Source organism: Leopardus geoffroyi, chromosome B2 (genome assembly GCF_018350155.1).
Source record: "Leopardus geoffroyi isolate Oge1 chromosome B2, O.geoffroyi_Oge1_pat1.0, whole genome shotgun sequence".
NCBI classification, from domain to species: Eukaryota; Metazoa; Chordata; class Mammalia; order Carnivora; family Felidae; genus Leopardus; species Leopardus geoffroyi.
The window spans coordinates 98719632-98739740 of NC_059332.1; the positions used below are offsets into that span (position 1 = coordinate 98719632).

At 45.9% G+C, this 20109-nt stretch overlaps 1 protein-coding gene across 6 annotated transcripts in view; it reads left to right on the forward strand.

Moving 5' to 3' along the window:
• LOC123608828 overlaps window positions 1-20109 on the forward strand; it is a 186211-nt gene that overhangs the window by 162303 nt on the left and 3799 nt on the right. For 4 of the 6 annotated variants that reach the window (XM_045499212.1, XM_045499211.1, XM_045499216.1 and 1 more), the window contains 8 exons: window positions 5604-5753; window positions 6641-6694; window positions 7806-7973; window positions 9833-9985; window positions 10789-10923; window positions 11760-11912; window positions 13648-13857; window positions 17792-17912. In XM_045499212.1, coding sequence (XP_045355168.1) covers window positions 5604-5753; window positions 6641-6694; window positions 7806-7973; window positions 9833-9985; window positions 10789-10923; window positions 11760-11912; window positions 13648-13857; window positions 17792-17912 — 1144 coding nt within the window. The remainder of the gene's footprint in view (window positions 1-5603; window positions 5754-6640; window positions 6695-7805; window positions 7974-9832; window positions 9986-10788; window positions 10924-11759; window positions 11913-13647; window positions 13858-17791; window positions 17913-20109) is intronic. The other 2 variants (XM_045499215.1, XM_045499217.1) reach the window with 1 other exon arrangement.

Sequence of the window (20109 nt, forward strand, 5' to 3'; positions counted from 1 at the left end):
CTGCCTGCCAGTGTCTTGGAATAATGAGACGCCAGGACGTTAGACCCCTCCAAATTCTATGCCTGGTGGACTTCTAGACTTTTCTGAATGATCTGCAAAGACAGGGAACTCACTGTCTTCCAAGCCCACCCCCTATCCCCAGCCATTCCTGGCAGCTCATATTTCAAGCAGCTTTTACTGAGCTGGATTTGGCCTTCCACCACCTCCATCGTGGATCCTACTTCTGTCCCTGGAACACCACAGATCATGGTTCTGACCCCTCACAACAAGCCTTTGGATATCTAAAGGCAGGTCAGTCAGAGAAGCTCAATTACTGCCACTGCTGGCATGTGTGAAGCCTCCGTACAATTACAATGAGGGACCTGCTCTAGTAGCACAAACCCAGACAGGTGCACCTCTGCGTGGTGGATTACAAATAGTCACCCCTTCCTCCAGACAGGTGAAGTCCAAGCCAGGGCACATGGACTAGGAAAGAGAGCAGGCGCCGCGCTCCTCCCTAACCTGGGTGCTTCTGTACCAAGTACAGACCGCACACGCATACATTGAGGACCTGAGCCCAACCTTCTCTTCTTCAGACTAAACTGCCTTCCTTTCCTTTGATCACTTTATATGAGCAACTCTACCATCCTGGTCAGTCCCCTCTAAGTTCAAGATTGTCTGACTGGCAAAGAGTGCACTTGTCCTGTGTGTCCTTTGATTAATGCCCATGAGTGTGCCTGGTATTGGGAGCCACGTCACAGATGACTTATTAGGCTGACAGTCACCTGAAGCCCACATTGCCTTCAGGCATCCTGCTGCTGCCATATTATTAGCCTTGGTCTTGTTCAACTTGGTCCACGGTGAACTTCTTAAAATCCTTAAAAATCTGGATTTTTATCATTCACACTGTCTCCCTCTCCCAGGTTCTTGTCAGCCTGCCCTCAGTATTCTCATTCAAGTCATTACTAACCGTGTATGCCAGGACAGGTCCCAATCCTTGTGCTACCCCCTATGGTCCCCTTCAGGCTGACCACACTCTTTGGACACAGTCTTTCAGTGGTCAGAAGCCCATCCAGTTGTACTGTCACCCAGCCTGTGTTCTCCACTGGTCCACAAGGTCCAGTGGAGAAACCTTTTAGATGTCCTGCTGAAATCCAGATACACTTCAAGTGCTATATATTTTCTGAGGAAAGGTTAATCTGACCTGATTTTTCTTGAGTCCATATTGGCCTCTAGTGATCTTTGCTTCCTTCCCCAAAGTCTAGAAAAACAGCCTTTCACCATCAGTTCTAACATCTTGCTCAAATGTCATACTAAACACACCGACCTGAAGTTAGAGACTGACCCTTATGGCAAATCAGAACTATAATAGTCTGTTGTGTGGATTCCAGAACCATCTCCATTCATATGTCAAAAGTCATTCACTCATTTACCAAGTATTTATAGATCTCCTATTTTTTTCTAGGCACTTTGTTAGATTAAAGGCAAAAGGTACAGTTCTTGCCCTCAAAGAACTTATGGAACCAGGTGACCCAGGAGTGTCAAGAAAAGGCACTTCATGTTAAATGCTTTGAAAGAGGCATACACAGGGGACATAACCCAACTAGCAGGTAGGGAAGAAATGGGGAAGACTTCCTGGAGGAGGTGTTGTTTGGGCCAAGTCTTAAGGCACAAATAAGAGTTGGCCAGATGAAGAGGGGTTGAAGAAGGAAGGCAGAGCAATCTAAGAAGGGAGTATAGCAGAGTTCAAAAGAGGACACTGAAAAAGTGGGCAGGGCCAGTTGCTGAATGACATTGTAGGCAATCCTTAGGAGTTTGGATGTTATCCTAGAGTCAGTGGGAAATCATTGAAGCATCTTGTCAGCAGAGGTGGGTTTTATAAACATCATCAAAACACCTTGTATGTGCCTGATAGATACTAGATGAATTATGAGGGGCTTCAAGAAGAAGCAAACCACAGAAGGGCAATTTGCTTCCAGCAGAGCCAGACTTTTGCCATAACAAGGCCTACCACCTGCCATGCTTCACCCCAGGCTGGCTCCCTAGATCAGTCTATGGGGCAATCTGGTGCTTTTCCAGCCAGTGCCATTCATCATAGTTCAGATTTAACTGTTGGTGAAGGAATCAGGCCACTGGAGAACATGATTTTCACTCTGTAGTTTTTATGGAAGCCTGGGGCCTGCCTTGAAGGGGAAGTTGGCAGATGAACCCACTTCATGCTGCATTTTGGCACAGAGCTGGCATTTAGTGACCTAGGAAGGCAAGAGTAGGCTGCAGAACAGCTTTTAAGAAAAAAATTGCTCTGGGGGCACCTGGGTGGCTCAGTAGGTTGAGTGTCCCACTTCAGATCAGGTCATGATCTTGCAGTTGGTGAATTTGAGCCCCGCGTAGGGTTCATAGAAAAATTATGTCAATAGAAGCCACACAGACTGTAGTCCCACAACAGATGCTGTTCAGGCAGCTCCAAAGGCTGCCTCTGGAAGGCTGAGTAAGTCTGCAAAATCAAAGTTCACTTGGAGAGAGAGACTCCTAGGAGCTTAGGAGTCTCCCTGCAACTCTCTGTCACCTGTCAATAACAGTTTCCTGTCTGCCCCACCTCAGACTTGCTCCCCACTCCATGTCCCCACTGCAAATGCTCTGGCTGGGCCCTTATCCCCTCTCCTTGCCTTCACACTCACCCTCTATGCATCATCCCCTTGAGTTGATCTTTCAGCTCAGTCTCCTGAGGCCCCAACAGAACCACTGAGGGAAGGAAGCAACACAATTTCTCTGGCCTCCAGGGATGCCCAAGGGGGCTCCTGGCCATTCCTACCTCTGTGGTGTAACACAGAGACTCACCCAGAGGTGCCTCACCCTTACTAGGTAAAATATCACACTGGCTAAGAGGGAATGGTAGAGGGCCATTGTGGTTCAAGTCTGCATTTCTGTTTGTTTGGGATCCTATATCTACTACGGTGGCTATAATGACATTAGTTTGAGAAGTGTTTGCCCTGCTAAAAAGCCGTTGGAGGCCTGGCTGGCACAGTCGGATCCAGACACTGCTGTCCAGGACAGCAAGGGGTGAGTCACTGTGGCCGATTCCAAGCACTGGGTCCAGGCCACCTGGAAAGGGTCACCAGCCTTGATGGCCTTTAATGTGGTTTCTCAATGTCTCAACGTTTCGGGCTTTCATCATACTTTGTCTGGGAAGTATTTCCTTTGTTGTTACTAAGTTCACATAGCCTTGACCCTTTCACCATAAAGAAGTCAAGGGCCATCAAATCTTGATTCCCTTTGCCTTGGTGTCAAAAGCTAAATCCAACTGTCTTACTGATCACTTTCCAGAGCAGGTTAGATTGCCCCAAATCCTACTCCACTAAAAGGGGCCCCTTGAGGAAGCCCCAGAGAATGAGAGAGGGAGGCTATGTGTCCTCCTCTGACTGCCTGGCCCTGCTCATGAAATCCCCCATGAGTCGAGGTGATCATCCACTGTTTCCATTCTACATCTCTTCAGTGTGCCTTGCCAAGCTGCTGTGGATCATGATCTTTACAAAAGCTTTACTATCTTTTCATTAGGTTATACATTTTGTTTTGTTTTATATATAATTATCTTCATTATATAAACATGTTATGATTATATTAGAAAATAGAAATATGATATATTAGAAAATACACTCATTAGCTTACCCTCATTGATAACTACTATTAGTATTTTGGCATATTTCCTTCCAAACTTCATTTATAGTTTTTTTTCATTCATCAACATTTTTTAAGCCAAGTTAGATTATTCTATATGCCCTTTTATTGTAGTGTGCTTTTTTTTCACTTGAGTACATGTTATCAATATGTTCCCCTGTCAATAAACATATGTCCACAGCATAATTTTTGGTGGCGGTTTGATATTTCATTGTACAGATGGATGAAAAAAATTCAACCTGTTTCCCTTTATTAGTCACTTTTGGTTGTTGCCATTTCTCTCTTCTGTTAGAAAGATCAAGGACATCTGTTTACATATATTTTTGTGTATCACTTTTACCATCCCCTAAAGATAAAGTTCTAGAAGAGGAATTACTGAGCCAAAGGGCATGAACATTTTAAAATCTTTTCACAGATACAGCTAGTCTGCCTTCCAGAATGCCACATTGATCACCCTTGCCATCAGCAGTGGTGAGCAGGCTGTTTCCCTCCATCAATACTGCATTTTATCACTATTTTCCATCTCTGCTAGTTTGCCTCAATAACTGGCCTTGACAAAGCCTGGCTGCGCTTTCTCTGAAAGTCAGTGGGGACACTGAGGTTGCACTGATAGGACCATGAACTGGGGCTCACTGGGCCACAGGACCCACCCCAGAAGGACAGCTTAGCTTCTGTGGCAGACTGCCACAAGCCTGGAACCCTCGTGACCCTGAAGTATCACAGATAAAGCTCATGTAAGCCTGCAGGCTGGGTCTTGGATTGGGCCCCCAAAGACCCCCAGATACACACACAGACACACTCAATGATACACACAAAGGGTCACACATAGACACAGAGATATATACAGACATTCACAGAGACATACATGAGAGACATAGATACACATACACATATACACTAATGCATACAGACACAGGCGCACAATCATATCCTTAAATGCACACAGATGCACTCACTGATACAGACACATAGAGACACACAAAAACACTCATAGACATGCCGGCCCTAGTCAAGGTAGGTTGGTCCTATCTTCTACATATTGGTTCCCATTTCTCTCCACAGATTAAATCTAACCTTGCCTTGGAGGGGTGGACTTTTCTTCTGTTCCTTAATGGTTATCTCTTCAAAAGGATGCCCAATTTCTTAGAGAAAGGGGAAGAAATGGGACTGCCAAGAGAATGAGCAGTATGACCCTTCAATCAGAGCTAGAGGGGTCCCTGCCAGGTGCTCATACTTCAGAGAGCCCCTCTGGTTTTTCTCCTTTCACTCTTCCTCACAGGGTGAGAAATACCCACAGCCAAGGGGACATGCCCACTCAGATCCCTGGCCCTCCTTCTAGACCACACTTCAGGTACCTGGGACCCTGGAATTCTCCCTGGAAAGTCCCCAGATCCTGCTCCCCAGAGGGAGAGTGGACCTTACTGCCAGTGTGCATACCCTGGCCTAAGGAGTAGTCCAGGGTGGCTGTGTAGAGGCATAGACAGCTGACTGTCCATTTACATGCATGTGAGGGCCCTCTACAGTATGACATGAAGCCAGAGGTAGAAAGAGAAGGGTGTCATGCTGTAAACTCTAGGTTGGTGACCAGCTCACTCCACATCACCACATTTCAGCATAGAACACAGACTAGTCCAAGCCTGGCCTTCCAAACAATTTTGAAGATCTATTTTTCAAAGTAGGAGAATTAATAGTTTGTTAGTTTGATTTCCAACCTTTAAGCATCTAGAATACTTAGGTATGTGGCAGGTGGGCCTCCATTTGTACTCTTGTCCCTGCCCTGCAAATACTAAGAGCAGACTTGAAAGAGAGCCTTGGAAGGGTAGAGCCCATGTTTTCTATGGAGGAGAACTAGACATGGGTCTGTGAGCCAAGGCAACGTGTGCCATGAGCCCTGGCACAGTGAGGCTGTCCTGCTGGAGCTGCTGTGAATGATGCCCCTTCCTTTTCAGATCACTTTCAGAAAAGAGCACCTTGAGGCCTGCCTCCTTTCCCTGGGTTGTGATGTGATGGCAAGAGAACGCAGCAACTTCGAGAGCTACTCCATGTATTATGAGCATGTGTTGGAGCATGCTAGGCAGAAGCTCTGCCAGAAAGAACAAGTACGTTCCCAGAGAGACAGGAAGTGTGATGGGGAAGGTGTGGATAGGAAAGCCTGGGAGTTACTCCAAAGAGAATAGAACACAGGGTAGGGGAGGTGTTCTTATGCAAGAACTGAGAATGATTTGTACTCTCCAATGTCTCTTCTCACTGGCTCATTTTCTTGGGCTCTGGTATTATCAGCTACAAGAGTGATGGCTCAGAAACACTGGGTTGTGTGCTTTGGAGGCGTTTAGTGGAGAATATAAAAAGTTAGCGACAAAGGAGCAGGTCACCACCCCACCCCCGCACCCCCTCCCCTCCCCCAGGGAAGATGCATACTGACCTTCCCACCTAAGCAACCCCAAAGTACCTTGTGCTGTCCATGGTCTAGCCTAGAAGCCAGGATCCTTGAATAAACTCTGTCTTCAGGATGCACTTCATGGGTCTCATTAATGAGACTTCCTTAAAATGAGATCCCACTGGTGGGATCCAAGGGTCACTTCTCCTGTCCTAATTGCACACCGTTTTAAAAGGATTGCTTCAGAAGTTTGGTGTAATTTTACTTTTCACCTAAGAAAAGTGCAAAAGCCTGAAAAAAAAAATCAAATGAAACATTCAAATATCAAACGAGTCTGGCCTCACCCCCAGTTTGGCTTATCCACATAGCCAAGTCTTCTGCATTAGTGTGGATACCTGGAAGTTCATGCTGCCTTTAGATCTCATGTTGGGCATCCTAAAGTCCGATGGGACCACAAGCACAGTCCTGACTCCAGGTGGAGCTTGAGGAGCTCAAAATGAAGCTCCATTAACACAAATAGGAGGTGTCTGGAGCATGGTGTCCTGAACTGAGCCATGGTTGGAAGAACAAATGGTTGAGTTTGGTTGTACATTCTTTTCTCCTCTTCAGGAATTAGATCTTATACGAAGAGGTTCGGGTCCTCCTGAAGACAACGCTGGTCAGGTAGGTTAGTTATTACCAAAAAGTTTCTCTTCTCCACCTCACAGATCCACAATCTCAGCAGTAGGAAGACAGGAAACTTCCTAGCATTATTTTCTTGTGCCCTGTAGAAGTCCCATCAATGAAGATCCACTGCAGAAACACCTAAGGAGTGTGTTTTCACTTTTTAAGCAATAAGGGCTTTCTTTTTCTTAGCTTTTTGGTGGTTGTTGTTTTTTGTATTGCTTTGACTTATATTTTTCTTGCTATTTTTTGGGTTGGGGCAGAGGACTTTTCCCCCAAACAAGAGGTATTGAGGCTGAGGTGTCAAGAAAGGCCAATTTGCAAATGGAGACCAAGAGAGCGGAAGTATTTTATCCGATTAAAAAGTGCTTAAAGGGGCGCCTGGGTGGCTCAGTCGGTTAAGCAGCCGACTTCAGCTCGGGTCACGATCTCGCGGTCCGTGAGTTCGAGCCCCATGTTGGGCTCTGTGCTGACAGCTCGGAGCCTGGAGCCTGTTTCAGATTCTGTGTCTCCCTCTCTCTGGCCCTCCCCCATTCATGTTCTGTCTCTCTCTCTGTCTCAAAAATAAATAAATGTTAAAAAAAAAAATTTTTTTTTAAAAAGTGCTTAAAGGGGCACCTGGGTGGCTCAGTCGGTTAAGCGTCTGACTTCAGCTCAGGTCACAATCTTGCGGTCCGTGAGTTCGAGCCCCGCATCGGGCTCTGAGCTGATGGCTCAGAGCCTGGAGCCTGCTTCTGATTCTGTGTCTCCCTCTCTCTCTGCCCCTCCCCCGTTCATGCTCTGTCTCTCTCTGTCCCAAAAATAAATAAACGTTAAAAAAAAAATTTTTTTTTTAAAAGTGCTTAAATGTGCCTCTTCTGGGAACACTTATATATATGCCCTCATATAATAGGCAACCATATATTGAATACCTATTATATGTCTGGCACTGTTCTGAGACCCATAAACCAACCTTCAATTCTGCCACCCATATTTGTACAACAGGATGTTCACCTCTTTCATCAGCTTCAAGGTAGAAGAGAAATTTGATGCTGATATGCAAAGAACTATTTTGTAGTGACAGTTTGGAATTTTTGAGTTATTTTCCATTAAACGATATTTGTGCTGTTAGGTTGCAGAACTCAGTCATAATATGATCATGGAAATCACTGCTCTGAGAGCTCGACTCACAGATTTGGAAGAAGAAAATCTGAATCTCAAAGAGAAGATTAGAAAAGAAGTCCAAGAAGAATATGAAGCATTAGTTCAGGCTCTGTTTGTGACATGTTTAGACATAAAAGTAAGTGACCTGTGTCGGACGTCTGGACAGTCCTGTGGGAGCCAAGTGTTAATGACCTCCACAGCCACTGAACACAGAGTGGTCACAATGACAGAATGGGCTTTGTGGTAACCAGAGCCTGTTGGGCCCAAGAATTCTCTGGCTCTGAGTGTTTGCTGCAGAGAGGGAGTCAGCAATGGGTTCTCATTATTTTACCACGATAGACACTAAATTTTAGATAATTTAGTTATTTGCTGTTTTCCTCACTCTGCTGCCAAGGGCCATTGTTGCCATCTGATTGCTGTGAAGGACAGGTTGGGGGGTGTCTTCTCCAAAACCCCCAATGGTTAATATCACTGTTTGTCTACTGAGTGTGACCATCCAAGCAGGAGAGTGCAGTGCCCTAAGCCAGGACAGACCCTGGTGTAGGTAGCAACTGGCACCTCCTGAAAGCTCACTAGACAGATTCAGAATTTGAATTAGCTGTCAGTGATTTTTTTCTGGCCTTCAAATGCCCACCAGTATTTCTCTCACGTCCAGTGTCGGGCAGCTGCTGACCTGTAAGTGAAGGTCCATCCAGAAAAGGAGCAATGGGGTGCCTGTGTGCCCACGGCACTGTGGAAGCCTGTCACTTTCTTATGATGTCTGAAGAGCTATAAGATGGAGGCCCCATGCCTAAAATGGGCGATCACAGAGCCTGGTCCAGCTGCCCCAAAATTGTGAATTTCACTACAAACCCGCCCCCTCTCTTGCTATTGGATGTTTCCCAGAGCCAGCCCCCAGTGGGTCCTTACTTCGCTGTCTCTCCTGGAGGATTCTGGGTCCCTGAAGTTGTTACATTGACAGGAGCTTCCACCAGAGCTCTGCCTTGGCCTGGTCATTCCAGAGAGGACCAGAGGTTCCTCCTCACTTATGAAGGGTCCATAAAACACAAGTGCTTACAAATATTAAAGAATCGAAACCAAAACGCATTGGGCCTGGTATTGCAGGAGAACAGACAGTGAAGTCTGGAATTGCTAAGTCATCTTCCAGGTATGAAATTATTGAAAAATTTCTTAATTTTTTTTTAACTTATGCCAGATTCCTAGACAGAAAGTGGATTCTCTACTTCTCCCAGGTTAACCTAGTTCTGCAGGCCACCTGAAGCAGAGACTCTCTGTTCTACCCCAGACTCCTAAGTAGGTGGGGAAGCTTTCTCTGTGTGGCCAGGAGCCAGACTTCCTGCCATGGCTGCCCAGCTGGGCACTATCTTCCTGCTTTCCTCTCCAGGGAAGTGGTTCAGAGATAAGAGGACACCCAACTCTACCCTTCACCGGAGGATGCTGGGTCTGTAGTTGTACTTAGCAATGATCAAGCTGTTCCACCAAAAGCTGTTATCCACAAGCCATTCAGAACAGACTATTTCATAATGAGACTTCTGCCAAAACCGAAATGGGAAAGTAGCCAGCCTGATTCCTTCCTCTACTGTATTTTTAATGTAGTTCCTCATTAGTGGCTCATCTATATAGTGTTTTATCTGGTCAGATTCTGCTGAGTCAACCTGATTGCAAAAACCCCTAGGTTCAAATTCTCAAGTAACCCTTTGGGGGAGGAGGGGTGACTCAGTTTTCCACCTGTGACCTTCCACTCTTCTATCCATTCAACTTAACTTGACATCTGGTAACTTAGGCTCTAAGACGTGTAGGGTCCATCTGATGAAGCCCTGTGGACTGAAGACAATAGTAAAGGGGGCTGATAGGGAGACTTCCAGATAATACCTGATAGAATAATTGGGTGGATGATTTTTTTTTCATGTGAAATCATTTCTGAAAGTTAGCTTTTAGAAGGCAAAATGACTCTTCCTCTACTGTCCTTCCTGAACTTGAGTCTGCAATTTGCAGGAAAAACTGGATGAGAATCAGATGAATTTGATCCAGAAAGTGTGTGAGCTCATTGGCGAAGTAAGAACAGAAGGGATTGACAATATGAAGGCCCTAAAGAAAAAATGGGGCTCTGCCAGACCTGATGAAGGAATGAAAGAAAACCCAGCCAAAGTATGTGATTTCATTTAGTGATAGGATATCAGCATTTCATCTCAGCATCTGACCCTACCGCTCACTCTGTATGCGTTCCAGTCTGGTTTCCCTGAGAAAGCATTGCATCAGACATTTTAAAGGGCACCAGGGCTCACAGCACACTTGTGTTATCTTCTGGAAGGCACGTTTCTTTTTTTCTTTTTAAAGTTTTTATTTATTTTGTGTGTGTGTGTGTGTGTGTGTGTGTGTGTGTGTGTGTGTGAGAGAGAGAGAGAGAGACAGACAGGGACAGAGACAGAGAGAGACAGAGAGACAGAGACAGAGAGACAGAGAAAAAAAAAATATGTGAGTGGGGGAGGGGCAGAGAGAGAGGGAGAGAGAATCCCAGGCAGGCTCTTCACTGCCAGCACAGAGCCTGACATGGGGCTCAAACTCACAGACTGTGAGATCATGACCTGAGCCAAAACCAAGAGTCAGACGCTTGGGGCGCCTGGGTGTCTCAGTCGGTTAAGCGCCCGACTCTTCGACTCTTGATTTCCACATTTCCAGTCAGGTCATGATCTCACAGTTTGTGATATCAAGCCTCTCCACCCCGCCCCAGGGCTCTGCACTGACAGTGTGGTGCCTGCGTGGGATTCTCTCTCTCCTCTCTCTGCCCCTCCCCCACTTGCACTCTCACTCTCTTTCAAAATAAATAAACATCAGAAAAAAAAAAAAAAAAAAAAGGCTGAGCTACCCAGGTGCCCCAAGGCCTGTCTCTGATGTTAGAATCTGTGCCCTTCCCATGGGGGCAGACTTTTCTGAAAGTAAGCCTTTCTCAGCAGGAGCAGCTGCGCGCCTTGGAGCAAGACAACTGCCGCCTGCCTGCCCTGGTGTGCAAAGTGAGGAGCCTGGGCCACTGGAGGTTGGCTGTGCAGCAGGCTCGCTTCCAGGGCCAGCTGATCAGGGCAGAGAAGGTGAGTGTTAGGAGAGGGAGGCCCGCCCACCCCGCACAGCAGGGAGTGACTGACGAGGTGGGGGGCTGGCTGACCTGGGGGGCTGGTCTTACCCTGGTGTTGGCAAGACCAACCATCTTAACGGATCTGACAGTCGACAGTCGGGGAGTTTTCCAGGGAAGTGACTGAATGTCAGAGCCCCCAGAGAAATAGGAAAGAGCCAGAAGCCAATGGCAAAGAAGCAAATGGGAGAACAGAGAGTCTAGCACGAGAAAAGGGGAAAAATGGAGGGAGGACATCACCAAGGGTTTGAGGCAGCTTCATCCAAACACCGTAAATCTTTGAGTTTTCAGACATGATTATCTGAGGAAAATGGAGTAACAAAATAAGTGGAAAATCGGCTTCAAGGCAAATTGGAACCAAAGCACATAGAAATAGTGGTTTGGAAACTTTCACTTAGCGTTTCTGAAAGTCCCTATTTGCTCTGCCACACTGTTCTTCAGTGAGGACACAGAGAAGGCGACTAGAGCTTCTTTCTACCAGAAGTGGTTTTTTTTTTTTTTTTAATGTTTATTTTTAAGAGAGACAGAGAACAAGAACATGAGTCAGGGAGGGGCAGAGAGAGAGGGAGACAGAGGATCTGAAGTGGGCTCGGACAATGACAACAGTGAGCCTGACCTGAGGCTCGAACTCACAAACCATGAGATCATGCCTGAGCCAACTGAGCCACCCAAGTACCCCTCTACCGGAAGTTTTTAAAAATGATGGATAATGAAGGGGTTTAGAGACTCTTCTGAAATGAAAACTATGGAAAGGAAACTTATTTCCTATCTTACTGTGTTTGGGGGTGTTCACAGGAAGCCATGCAAAGTAAAAAAGAGTGTTTGAGCATCAAGCTGATGGCAGAACGAGAAGCGGTTTTATTTCATCAGGAGTTAGGGGTGCTACGGCAGGCCCTGGCCGGGGCTCAGGCCGCCAACACCAGGATGCGCAAGCAGCAGGATAACCAGGTATCTGAACACCAGAACCCCTCTTCCTCCCTCCCTTTGAGCTCTCTCTGCAAAGCTGACTGTGGCCCTGGAAGCAACACCCTGCCTCCTGCAGCAGTCACCGGGACTCCACAGCTGAGGCCAAGCAGGAGGCACTGCCAGAAAAAGATGGCCCAGACCTCAGCTTCGCTTCTACTTCCTTTCTAGCCCTAGACACACACCAAGGAGAGTGGCCAAAAGTTGGCTAAGATGGTGAAATACTACCCTTACACAAAAGATCGTTCTTCGGTGTGTATGTGTATGTGTTTCTCAGAGGATCTTTTTGCCTAGAGGGCATCTTGGGATGTAGGTCTCTGCCTTTAGCCCAGTCCTTTCATCTCCAAGCACGCTTTCCATCAATAGTGACCTTCTGCACGTGGAGTGTGGCCTAGCCATCAGCATTATTCCCCAAACAGAGTCTTGCATTCTTTCCTGATGACCCACCCATACTAAGTCATAATTTCAGAAGTCACTGCTGCTCAATAAGGGGTGGGCACCAAAATGAAGGTGTTTCCAAGTTTGAGCTCTAATAACTGGGCTAACTCTCCAAGCATGAATGAAGCAGAAAGACCCTAGGTTTAGTTTTATTTTTATTTCTTTTAACAGTTTTGTATCTTTTTTTAAGTTTATTTGTTTATTGAGAGAGAAAGAGGAGAGAGAGAGAGAGAGAGAGAGAAAGAGAGAGAGAGAGAGAGAGAAAGAGAGAGAGAGAGAGAGAGAGAGAGAGAGAGAGAGAGAGAGAGAGAATCCCAAGCAGGCTCCCTGCTGTCAGCGCAGAGCCTGATGCAGGGCTCAAATCCACAAACTGTGAGATCACGACCTGAGCTGAAACCAAGAGTCAGATGCTTAACTGGCTGAGCCCCCCAGGTGCCCCAGAAAGACCCTAGGTTTAGAGAGACAAGAGTTGAGTTTAAATAAGAGTCTGGGAAAGCTGGGCATACTTAAAACACGACATATAATTTGTTCCTTTTGGACCTGACATCCTCTGTTATTGTGCACCAGGTGAAGAATGGAGTATAATTATGTAAACTGTAACATCACCATACAAATATTATTAGTAGTAGTATTATAATTGAGGATTGGACATCTGGTACTTATGGTGCTACTGATTAGAAAAATTTCAAAACAGAACCAAATTATCACTACGCTTTTCCTTCATTAACCATCTGGAACCTGGCTTCCTCAAAGCTATTTTGGAAGTCAAAACAGAGGCAAGATTAGAACCTCCCTTCTCCACTCACTGCTTTGTATTACATCACTCCTTTCTCCCCAGGCAAACCCTTCCCTGCTATGTCATGATAAATGGTCAATGACAAGGCAAATGTAGTTTGTGGTAGATATAAATATGTGATTAATAAGTTAAGTAACATACATACTATCATCAAGTTTGGGCATTAAAAGACCAAATTTCTTGACCTGTACAGTGGCATTACCACTTGCCTGGCTTTTGCTCTTTGTTTCCTTTGTTCTCCCCCTGACTGTTGCCTCAGGGCTTACAGTCCAGGCCGAGCTGGCCTAGATCCTGATAGTCTTGCTGCCTGCTAGCCCAAACAGAAAGGCCAGCCTCTATTACCCTGAGCCCGGGAATATTCCACAGAGTTGCGCCCCTGGGCCCTACTGGAGGGGTTGGCTATTGTGCTGGGCAACTTCTTCCCCACCTTTTGGTGAGAAGAAAGACTCTGCCTTCTTCGTTTCCTTTGGCCTTTTCCTGCCACAGGCTCAATTGCTAAGAGAGCTGCAACACAGAGTGACCGAGGAAGCTCGCCACAGGCAGCAGCTGGATCTAATGAAGGCCTCCGGCATGGAGAAGCTCTTGGAAGATGTGCGGCAAAAGGACCAGCACCTGCAGCTCCTTACTGAAGAGGCAGAGAGGGCTTCGAAACTGGGCCGGCTTCAGCAGAAAAGAACTCAGACAGAACTCCGACAGGTAACTCCCGTGGGAGGTAGCAGCCACTCGAAAGCCAATCGGGGTGCACCAGCCAGAGCTGGCATTCTTCTGGCATTCTCCCTGCCTCTGGTGTCCTCCACCTTTGTCATTTCTAGGCTCACAGGAAAACGGAAATATTTCTGCCCATGTTGGGTGATGCTCAGGTTGCCTATGGTGAGAGAGGACGGTTTGACTGCCTCAAGGCCCAGAATCTTGGCACCTTTAGAACCCATGTGGGAAACATGTTTCCATCTGGCTACAATTTCTGAGCTAGGGAATCCTTTAGAAAATTCCAATGGTAATCTGGGAAAAGCAGCAAGCATTATGGAAGCTATTATAAGAGGATTTTATTCAAGGTGTTTCTGGAACTTTAGAGACAAAAAGGAAAGGCAAAAGTGATTTCCAGACACAATATATTTTTGTTAAATATACCCCTACAGCAAGAAAAGAAAAAAAAAAAAAAAAAAAGAGGAGGAAACAATAGATGTAGATGTGGATTAATGCAAGTTCCAACACAGGAGAGCACAGAATGTAATCCAATACAGAAGGCAAAAGAAATAGTACCTTCCAGAGCAGGCACTTCTCATGTATTCACTGAAGGAATAAATCACTTCATTCACCAGAGATATTAGGAAAGAGAAGTTGGAAAGTTAAATTAAATGATTGGCTGGGGCGCCTGGGTGGCTCAGTTGGTTAAGCATCTGACTTCGTCTCAGGTCATGATCTCACAGCTCGTGAGTTCAAGTCCCATGTCGGGCTCTGTCCTGACAACTCAGAGCCTGAAGCCTGCTTCAGATTCTGTGTCTCCCTCTCTCTCTGCCCCTCTCCCACTCTCTCTCTCTCTCTCTCAAAAATAAATAAAAACATTTAAAAAATTAAAAAAAAATTAAATCATTGGCCAAGTGTTTCAAGGAGGAGATCAATGGGGAGAAGTCTGCAAAAACAAAGGACAAAATTTTAAAAAGGCTAAAAATTGAATTGAGGCAATGCTAGAGAAAATATTTTTGGAGAAATGGAGAGAAAATGAGTAGCTTTAGAATAAAAGAAAAATTAGAATTTCACATTTATTTCATGAAAAATAAACGAAAATATGACTTGAATCCTTAGAAACATTTGGTGTCACATATTTATCTTTCAAATTAGGCTTTTCCAGAAACCAGCACAAAAATAAGGAGTTCATCTCTCTAGTTAATAGCTAATTTTTGTCTAACGGCAGAGATTCTAAAAGCAGTCAAAAACATTTTGAGGCTTCTCTCAACAAATACATGTCTTTAGTGTATATATGTAAAAACGATCACTGGCTGTTTCTAAACCACCCTCCACCTCTGCTGGCAGCTCCCGTCCCCTGGGCTTATGGTCTCACTTCTCACCAACTAGCAATCCACCTTCAGCCAGCAAGAGCCCCTATGGCCTACAGTGACTTCTTTAGTTCCTCTCCAACCTCCAATTCCGAGGGCAGATTTTGACTCTCTGACCTTGGAGAGCATGAATGTCCTTGCCTACCTCCCGTTCCTGGGGATGCTCTAGAGTCAGACTTCCTGATTCACACCCCAGGGCCTTCCACCACGTAACTTTAGGCTAGATCTGTGGTCTCTACATGCTGTAGTCTTCTCGTTGGTACAGCGGAGAACGATATACTCATTTCACGCGATTTTTAGGAGGATTAAGGTAATTCAGATGAAGCACTAAGATCAGAAACTAATACACAGCTCTTGATAAATATTGACTGTATGTCTTTTGGCTGGGAATATGAAGGTGAACACTTTTGGAAACAGACTGACCTGGATTGGTTGTGGGATCTCAGGCACATCTGTGATGTGGGGTGGGGTCCTTTTTAAGGTCCTAACACAACACAAGGTCCTTACTAAGCATGTTTCCTTCCTTTGTTAATATTTTTCCAATTGGTTTAGCCCCAGCCTGGCTCAGAGGTCTTGATAATGTTTTTCTTGATATGGTTTGACATAGTTTGATGTCTTGATATGGTTCCTGTCTATGATGGATCGAGGAGCCTACACCAATCCCTGCAGTGCATAGAGGCACCTTGGGCCTAATTTGTATTAGGAAGTTTTCCTAACTCCGGGGATCTGATCTTCTATTGACAGTTACAGTACACTTGAGAGCATCTGCACGCACAAGAAACTGCCCCTTTAACTTTTGTAGGATGAGCCTGTAGGTTATAGTGTCAAAACCTCACAGGCCTTCTGGTTGGGTCTATGCAGACAAGAGTGTGCTGGATTTTTGAGATTAGCCTGTGGATTAGCTTGCTGGGGCTACTGTAACAAATTGCCACAAACTAGATGGCTTAATACAACAGAGATTTATTCTCTCACAGTTCAGGAGTCCAGAAGCCTGAAATCAAGATGTTGGCTCTTCCTGGGGGCTCTGAGGAAGAGTCTGTTCTATGCCTCTCTTCTGGCTTGTGGTGGCTGCCTGTAGTCCTTGACATTCCTTGGCTGGTGGCTACAGCACTCCAATGTCTGCCTGCCTCATCCGATGGCCTTCTCCCTATGTGTCCCTCTGTGTGTCTGTACCCTTTCCTCGTATAAAAGCATCGGTCATTGTACGTAAGGCCCACTCTTAATCCAGTATGACTTCGTCATAACTTAATTACATCTGCAAAGACTATTTCTTTTTTTTTTTTTTTTTTTTTTTCTCAACGTTTATTTATTTTTGGGACACAGAGAGATAGAGCATGAACGGGGGAGGGGCAGAGAGAGAGGGAGACACAGTATCGGAAACAGGCTCCAGGCTCTGAGCCATCAGCCCAGAGCCCGACACGGGGCTCGAACTCACGGACCGCGAGATCGTGACCTGGCTGAAGTCGGACGCTTAACCGACTGCGCCACCCAGGTGCCCCCTGCAAAGACTATTTCTAAGTAAGGTCACATTTTGACGTTCCAGGTGGACATGAATGGGGGAGCGCTATTAGATCCACCCTACTATTCTGACTTTTTTACAATTATTACCTTTTTATACTTTATAATTTTATGATATCATTAGAATCATATTGCTTTTTTAAACTTTTGAATAATTTTTATAATTCAATTACTTTTTATAATCTATATCCATTTATATTTATATAAATAAAAATAAATTTCAAAAGAAAAGACACCTCCTGTCTATACAGATGAGGAGCACCTTGGATCCGGCCACGTGGGTCAGCTGTGCTAGCAGAGAGCCACCCAGATAAACACAAAGATCACCTCTCTGGGGCACCTGGATGGCTCGGTCGGTAGAGCGTTCAGCTCTTGATCTGTGTTCAGGTCATGATCTCACTGTTAGCGGGACTGAACATGCTGACAGCGTGGAGACTACTTGGGATTCTCTTTCTCCCTCTCTCTGCCCCTCCCCGACTCATGCTCTCATTCTCTCTCTCTCTCTCTCTCTCTCTCTCTCAAAATAAATAAAAAACATTAAAAACAAAAGCTCGCCTCTGAGTATGGGCCTTATATAAGGCCAGGGAGATGGTGCTCAGGGCATCCCTGCAGATGATGAGCTGCACTGAGCTGAGCAAAGAGATCTGGAAGAAAGATCAAGTCTTTCCTTTGCTTGAAACTGTCCAGAGACTTCCTCCTGTCCTTGGAGTAGTTTTGTGGCTTGGCCTAAAGGTCCTCTGTGAACTGAGGGCCCTTCTCCATCTCTTCTCTTCCCCTCCCCTCTGGTGAAATAAACATAAAGGATATAAATTTTGTGAGTAAACTCCTGGCTATTATAAGGTAATAAGGGGGTCCAGGGGCTGCCTCTGCTCATCTTTGGTTTAGGTTCTCGGCCTTCTTGGAGCTCTTGATTTTCAGAAGGCTGAGTTCAGCCTGACCAGGACTTTGTGAAGATTTATGTTCCTGGGGTGGCCTGGACCCACACTCTCCTAGTAACCCCAGGAACTAAAGTGTGCACCAAAAAAGCATCTCTGCTTCCTAAGCACTTTTCCCCTCAGCTGAGAAGCCGGCTTGTCCAGGAACGCAGTGTGAAGCTGGATGCTTTCCAGCGCATAGAAGAGCTACAAAGTCAGCTTAATGATGCTGAGCGATTGTCTGTCCAGATGAGCTCACCAGGCGGTAAGCATGTCCCCTACTCTAGCTAGAGCAAACCCCCAGGGTCTGGGGTCTGAATTGAAGGAGGGTCTCATGGGCCAGCCATAACAACCCAGTGGTTATTGCATAGGTGCTCCATGATGTCTGTTGAATGAATGAATGATACATGAATGAATAAAACTTAATTCTGATTTGCAGTCATAACTTTCTACTTTAGTAGAAAGGTGACTCCAGTCACCTTGGAGACCTGACATCCAATCCTAAAAGATTTCAGTCATAAACACTGGTCTCAGGAGGGTGTAATGTACAACTTAAAGAACACTGGGTACTTTACTATATTTTGAAGCATCTTAATGTCTTGGGACATCAATGACCATGTTTCTCAAGTGTTATTTATAAATATATTATGATTCTTGGGTGCTGGGGCTTGAGGAGCGCTATGGAAATGGCAATCAAGATAGCCCTCTGGGCAATGTGGCATAGAGCAGAGGCCAAACCCAGGATGTCTCTAAACTGGCTTCCTTCCCTATAAGTTGAGGATGAAATTAATTCCAAGTTCTTTTCTAGATCTGACTATCAAAAATATCATCAAATACCAATAACCAGGACTGAATAACTGCATATGTTGGTTACTATACTTTGACACTTTCATACTTGTGTGTCCTTTATGTTTGCTTTTGGCTCTTTACCAGTTGAATATATAAGATCTTTCACAAACAGAAAGATCAGTGTCAAAGATCAAGCAAAGATGGAGTTACTTTGGGTTTGCTGAGAGCAGGGCTGGGCTCGCTGGTAAAGCCCAGGGCTCTCCCCTCTGCCTCTGTGCCTATTGCCTGGGCCCTGACCACAGGGGGAGGTTTCCCACCCCAGCTGTGCTGTCCAAAGAGGAAGAGCATCAAAAGTACTCAAGGGCCCTATTTTGGCCACTGACGCTGAGCAGTTCTACACCTTGAACTCTCCTCTCCACACTCCATGGGATTTTCCTGTCTATCCCTTGCCCTTCTGTCTCCAGCCCAGCTAAGCACCCCTTTTTTTTTTAAGTAAGCCCTACACCCAATGTGGGAGTTGAACTCAGGACCCTGAGATCAAGAGTCTCCTGCTCTGCTAGCTAAGCCATCCAGGCGCCCCAGCCAAGCATCTTTTTAACCTCTTTTTGGGTTAACGTGTCCTTTCAAACTGCACTCCATGTCCTCCAACACGTGCACATTTATGAAGGAGAAGCAGAGTGAGGCATGAGACAGGTGCAGGGTGGGGCAGAACCCTAATTCCCAAGACTGGGGATGTGGCAGGAGTGAAAGAGAAGTCTCTTTCCCAGGAAGCAGAGCTAGAAGTTTCTCCTAAGCCCCAGCCCCCACCTGTCCCCCACTGCAGTGACTCATTGGAGGGGAAGGACTGAGTTGCACCTGTCTATTTAATGCCCAGCACTCCAAGGGAACAGCTATACTATTAATGTGACAAGGTAGAAGTCAGTCATTCCCACTCCTTTCTCAGCTGTTGTCCAGGTGAAAGCATGAAGTGACCGAGGTCTCTCCTTTCTGTCGTGATGGTAGCACGACAGCCACCCTGCTCCTTGCATCAGAAGCATCAGAAGCAAAGGCAGACTTAAGGAGCAAGCTCTCCTTACTTGGCATTAGCATGGTGTCCCCTTAGGATCTTGCACCTCTTGAGGAACTGTAATATGCTCTAGTGCAGTTAGTCTTAAAATGCTTACGGAAAAAAAAATGAAATCACTTGGCTGACAAAACTGTGAAATGTTCAGAGGTAGACCAGCTTCAGTTTGCTTGATCCAGGTCTGACATACTTCCCTGGGGCCTGACCCCTCTGTCTGCCCCTCTGGGCTCCAAGAATGCTGGGAGCAGAAAGGAAGTGGAAGTAACCCCTCGGGAAGCGAGATGACTGCCACTGCTGTACCTTCCATCCTCTGTTCCAGCTCACATGGCAGGAGTGAGTGTAGAGATGGGACAATTAAAAGGGATCAGCCCCTGACTGGGCTGACTCAGGTCATATGCCCGAATTTGAACAAATCACGGAAGCCAGACACTAAGATGCTTGGTGGGTTTAAGCCCTGCTCACATGTCCCTCCCCTGGAGCTGAAGATGGGTCAGCTCACTCTCTCCTCTTCCCAGAAACTATTTTATATCTACCTGGCCTCTTCAGATCCTCAGACGCTGTCCTCCTCCCCAGCCAACACTTTACCTCCAGTTTCACAGAGCCATTAAAA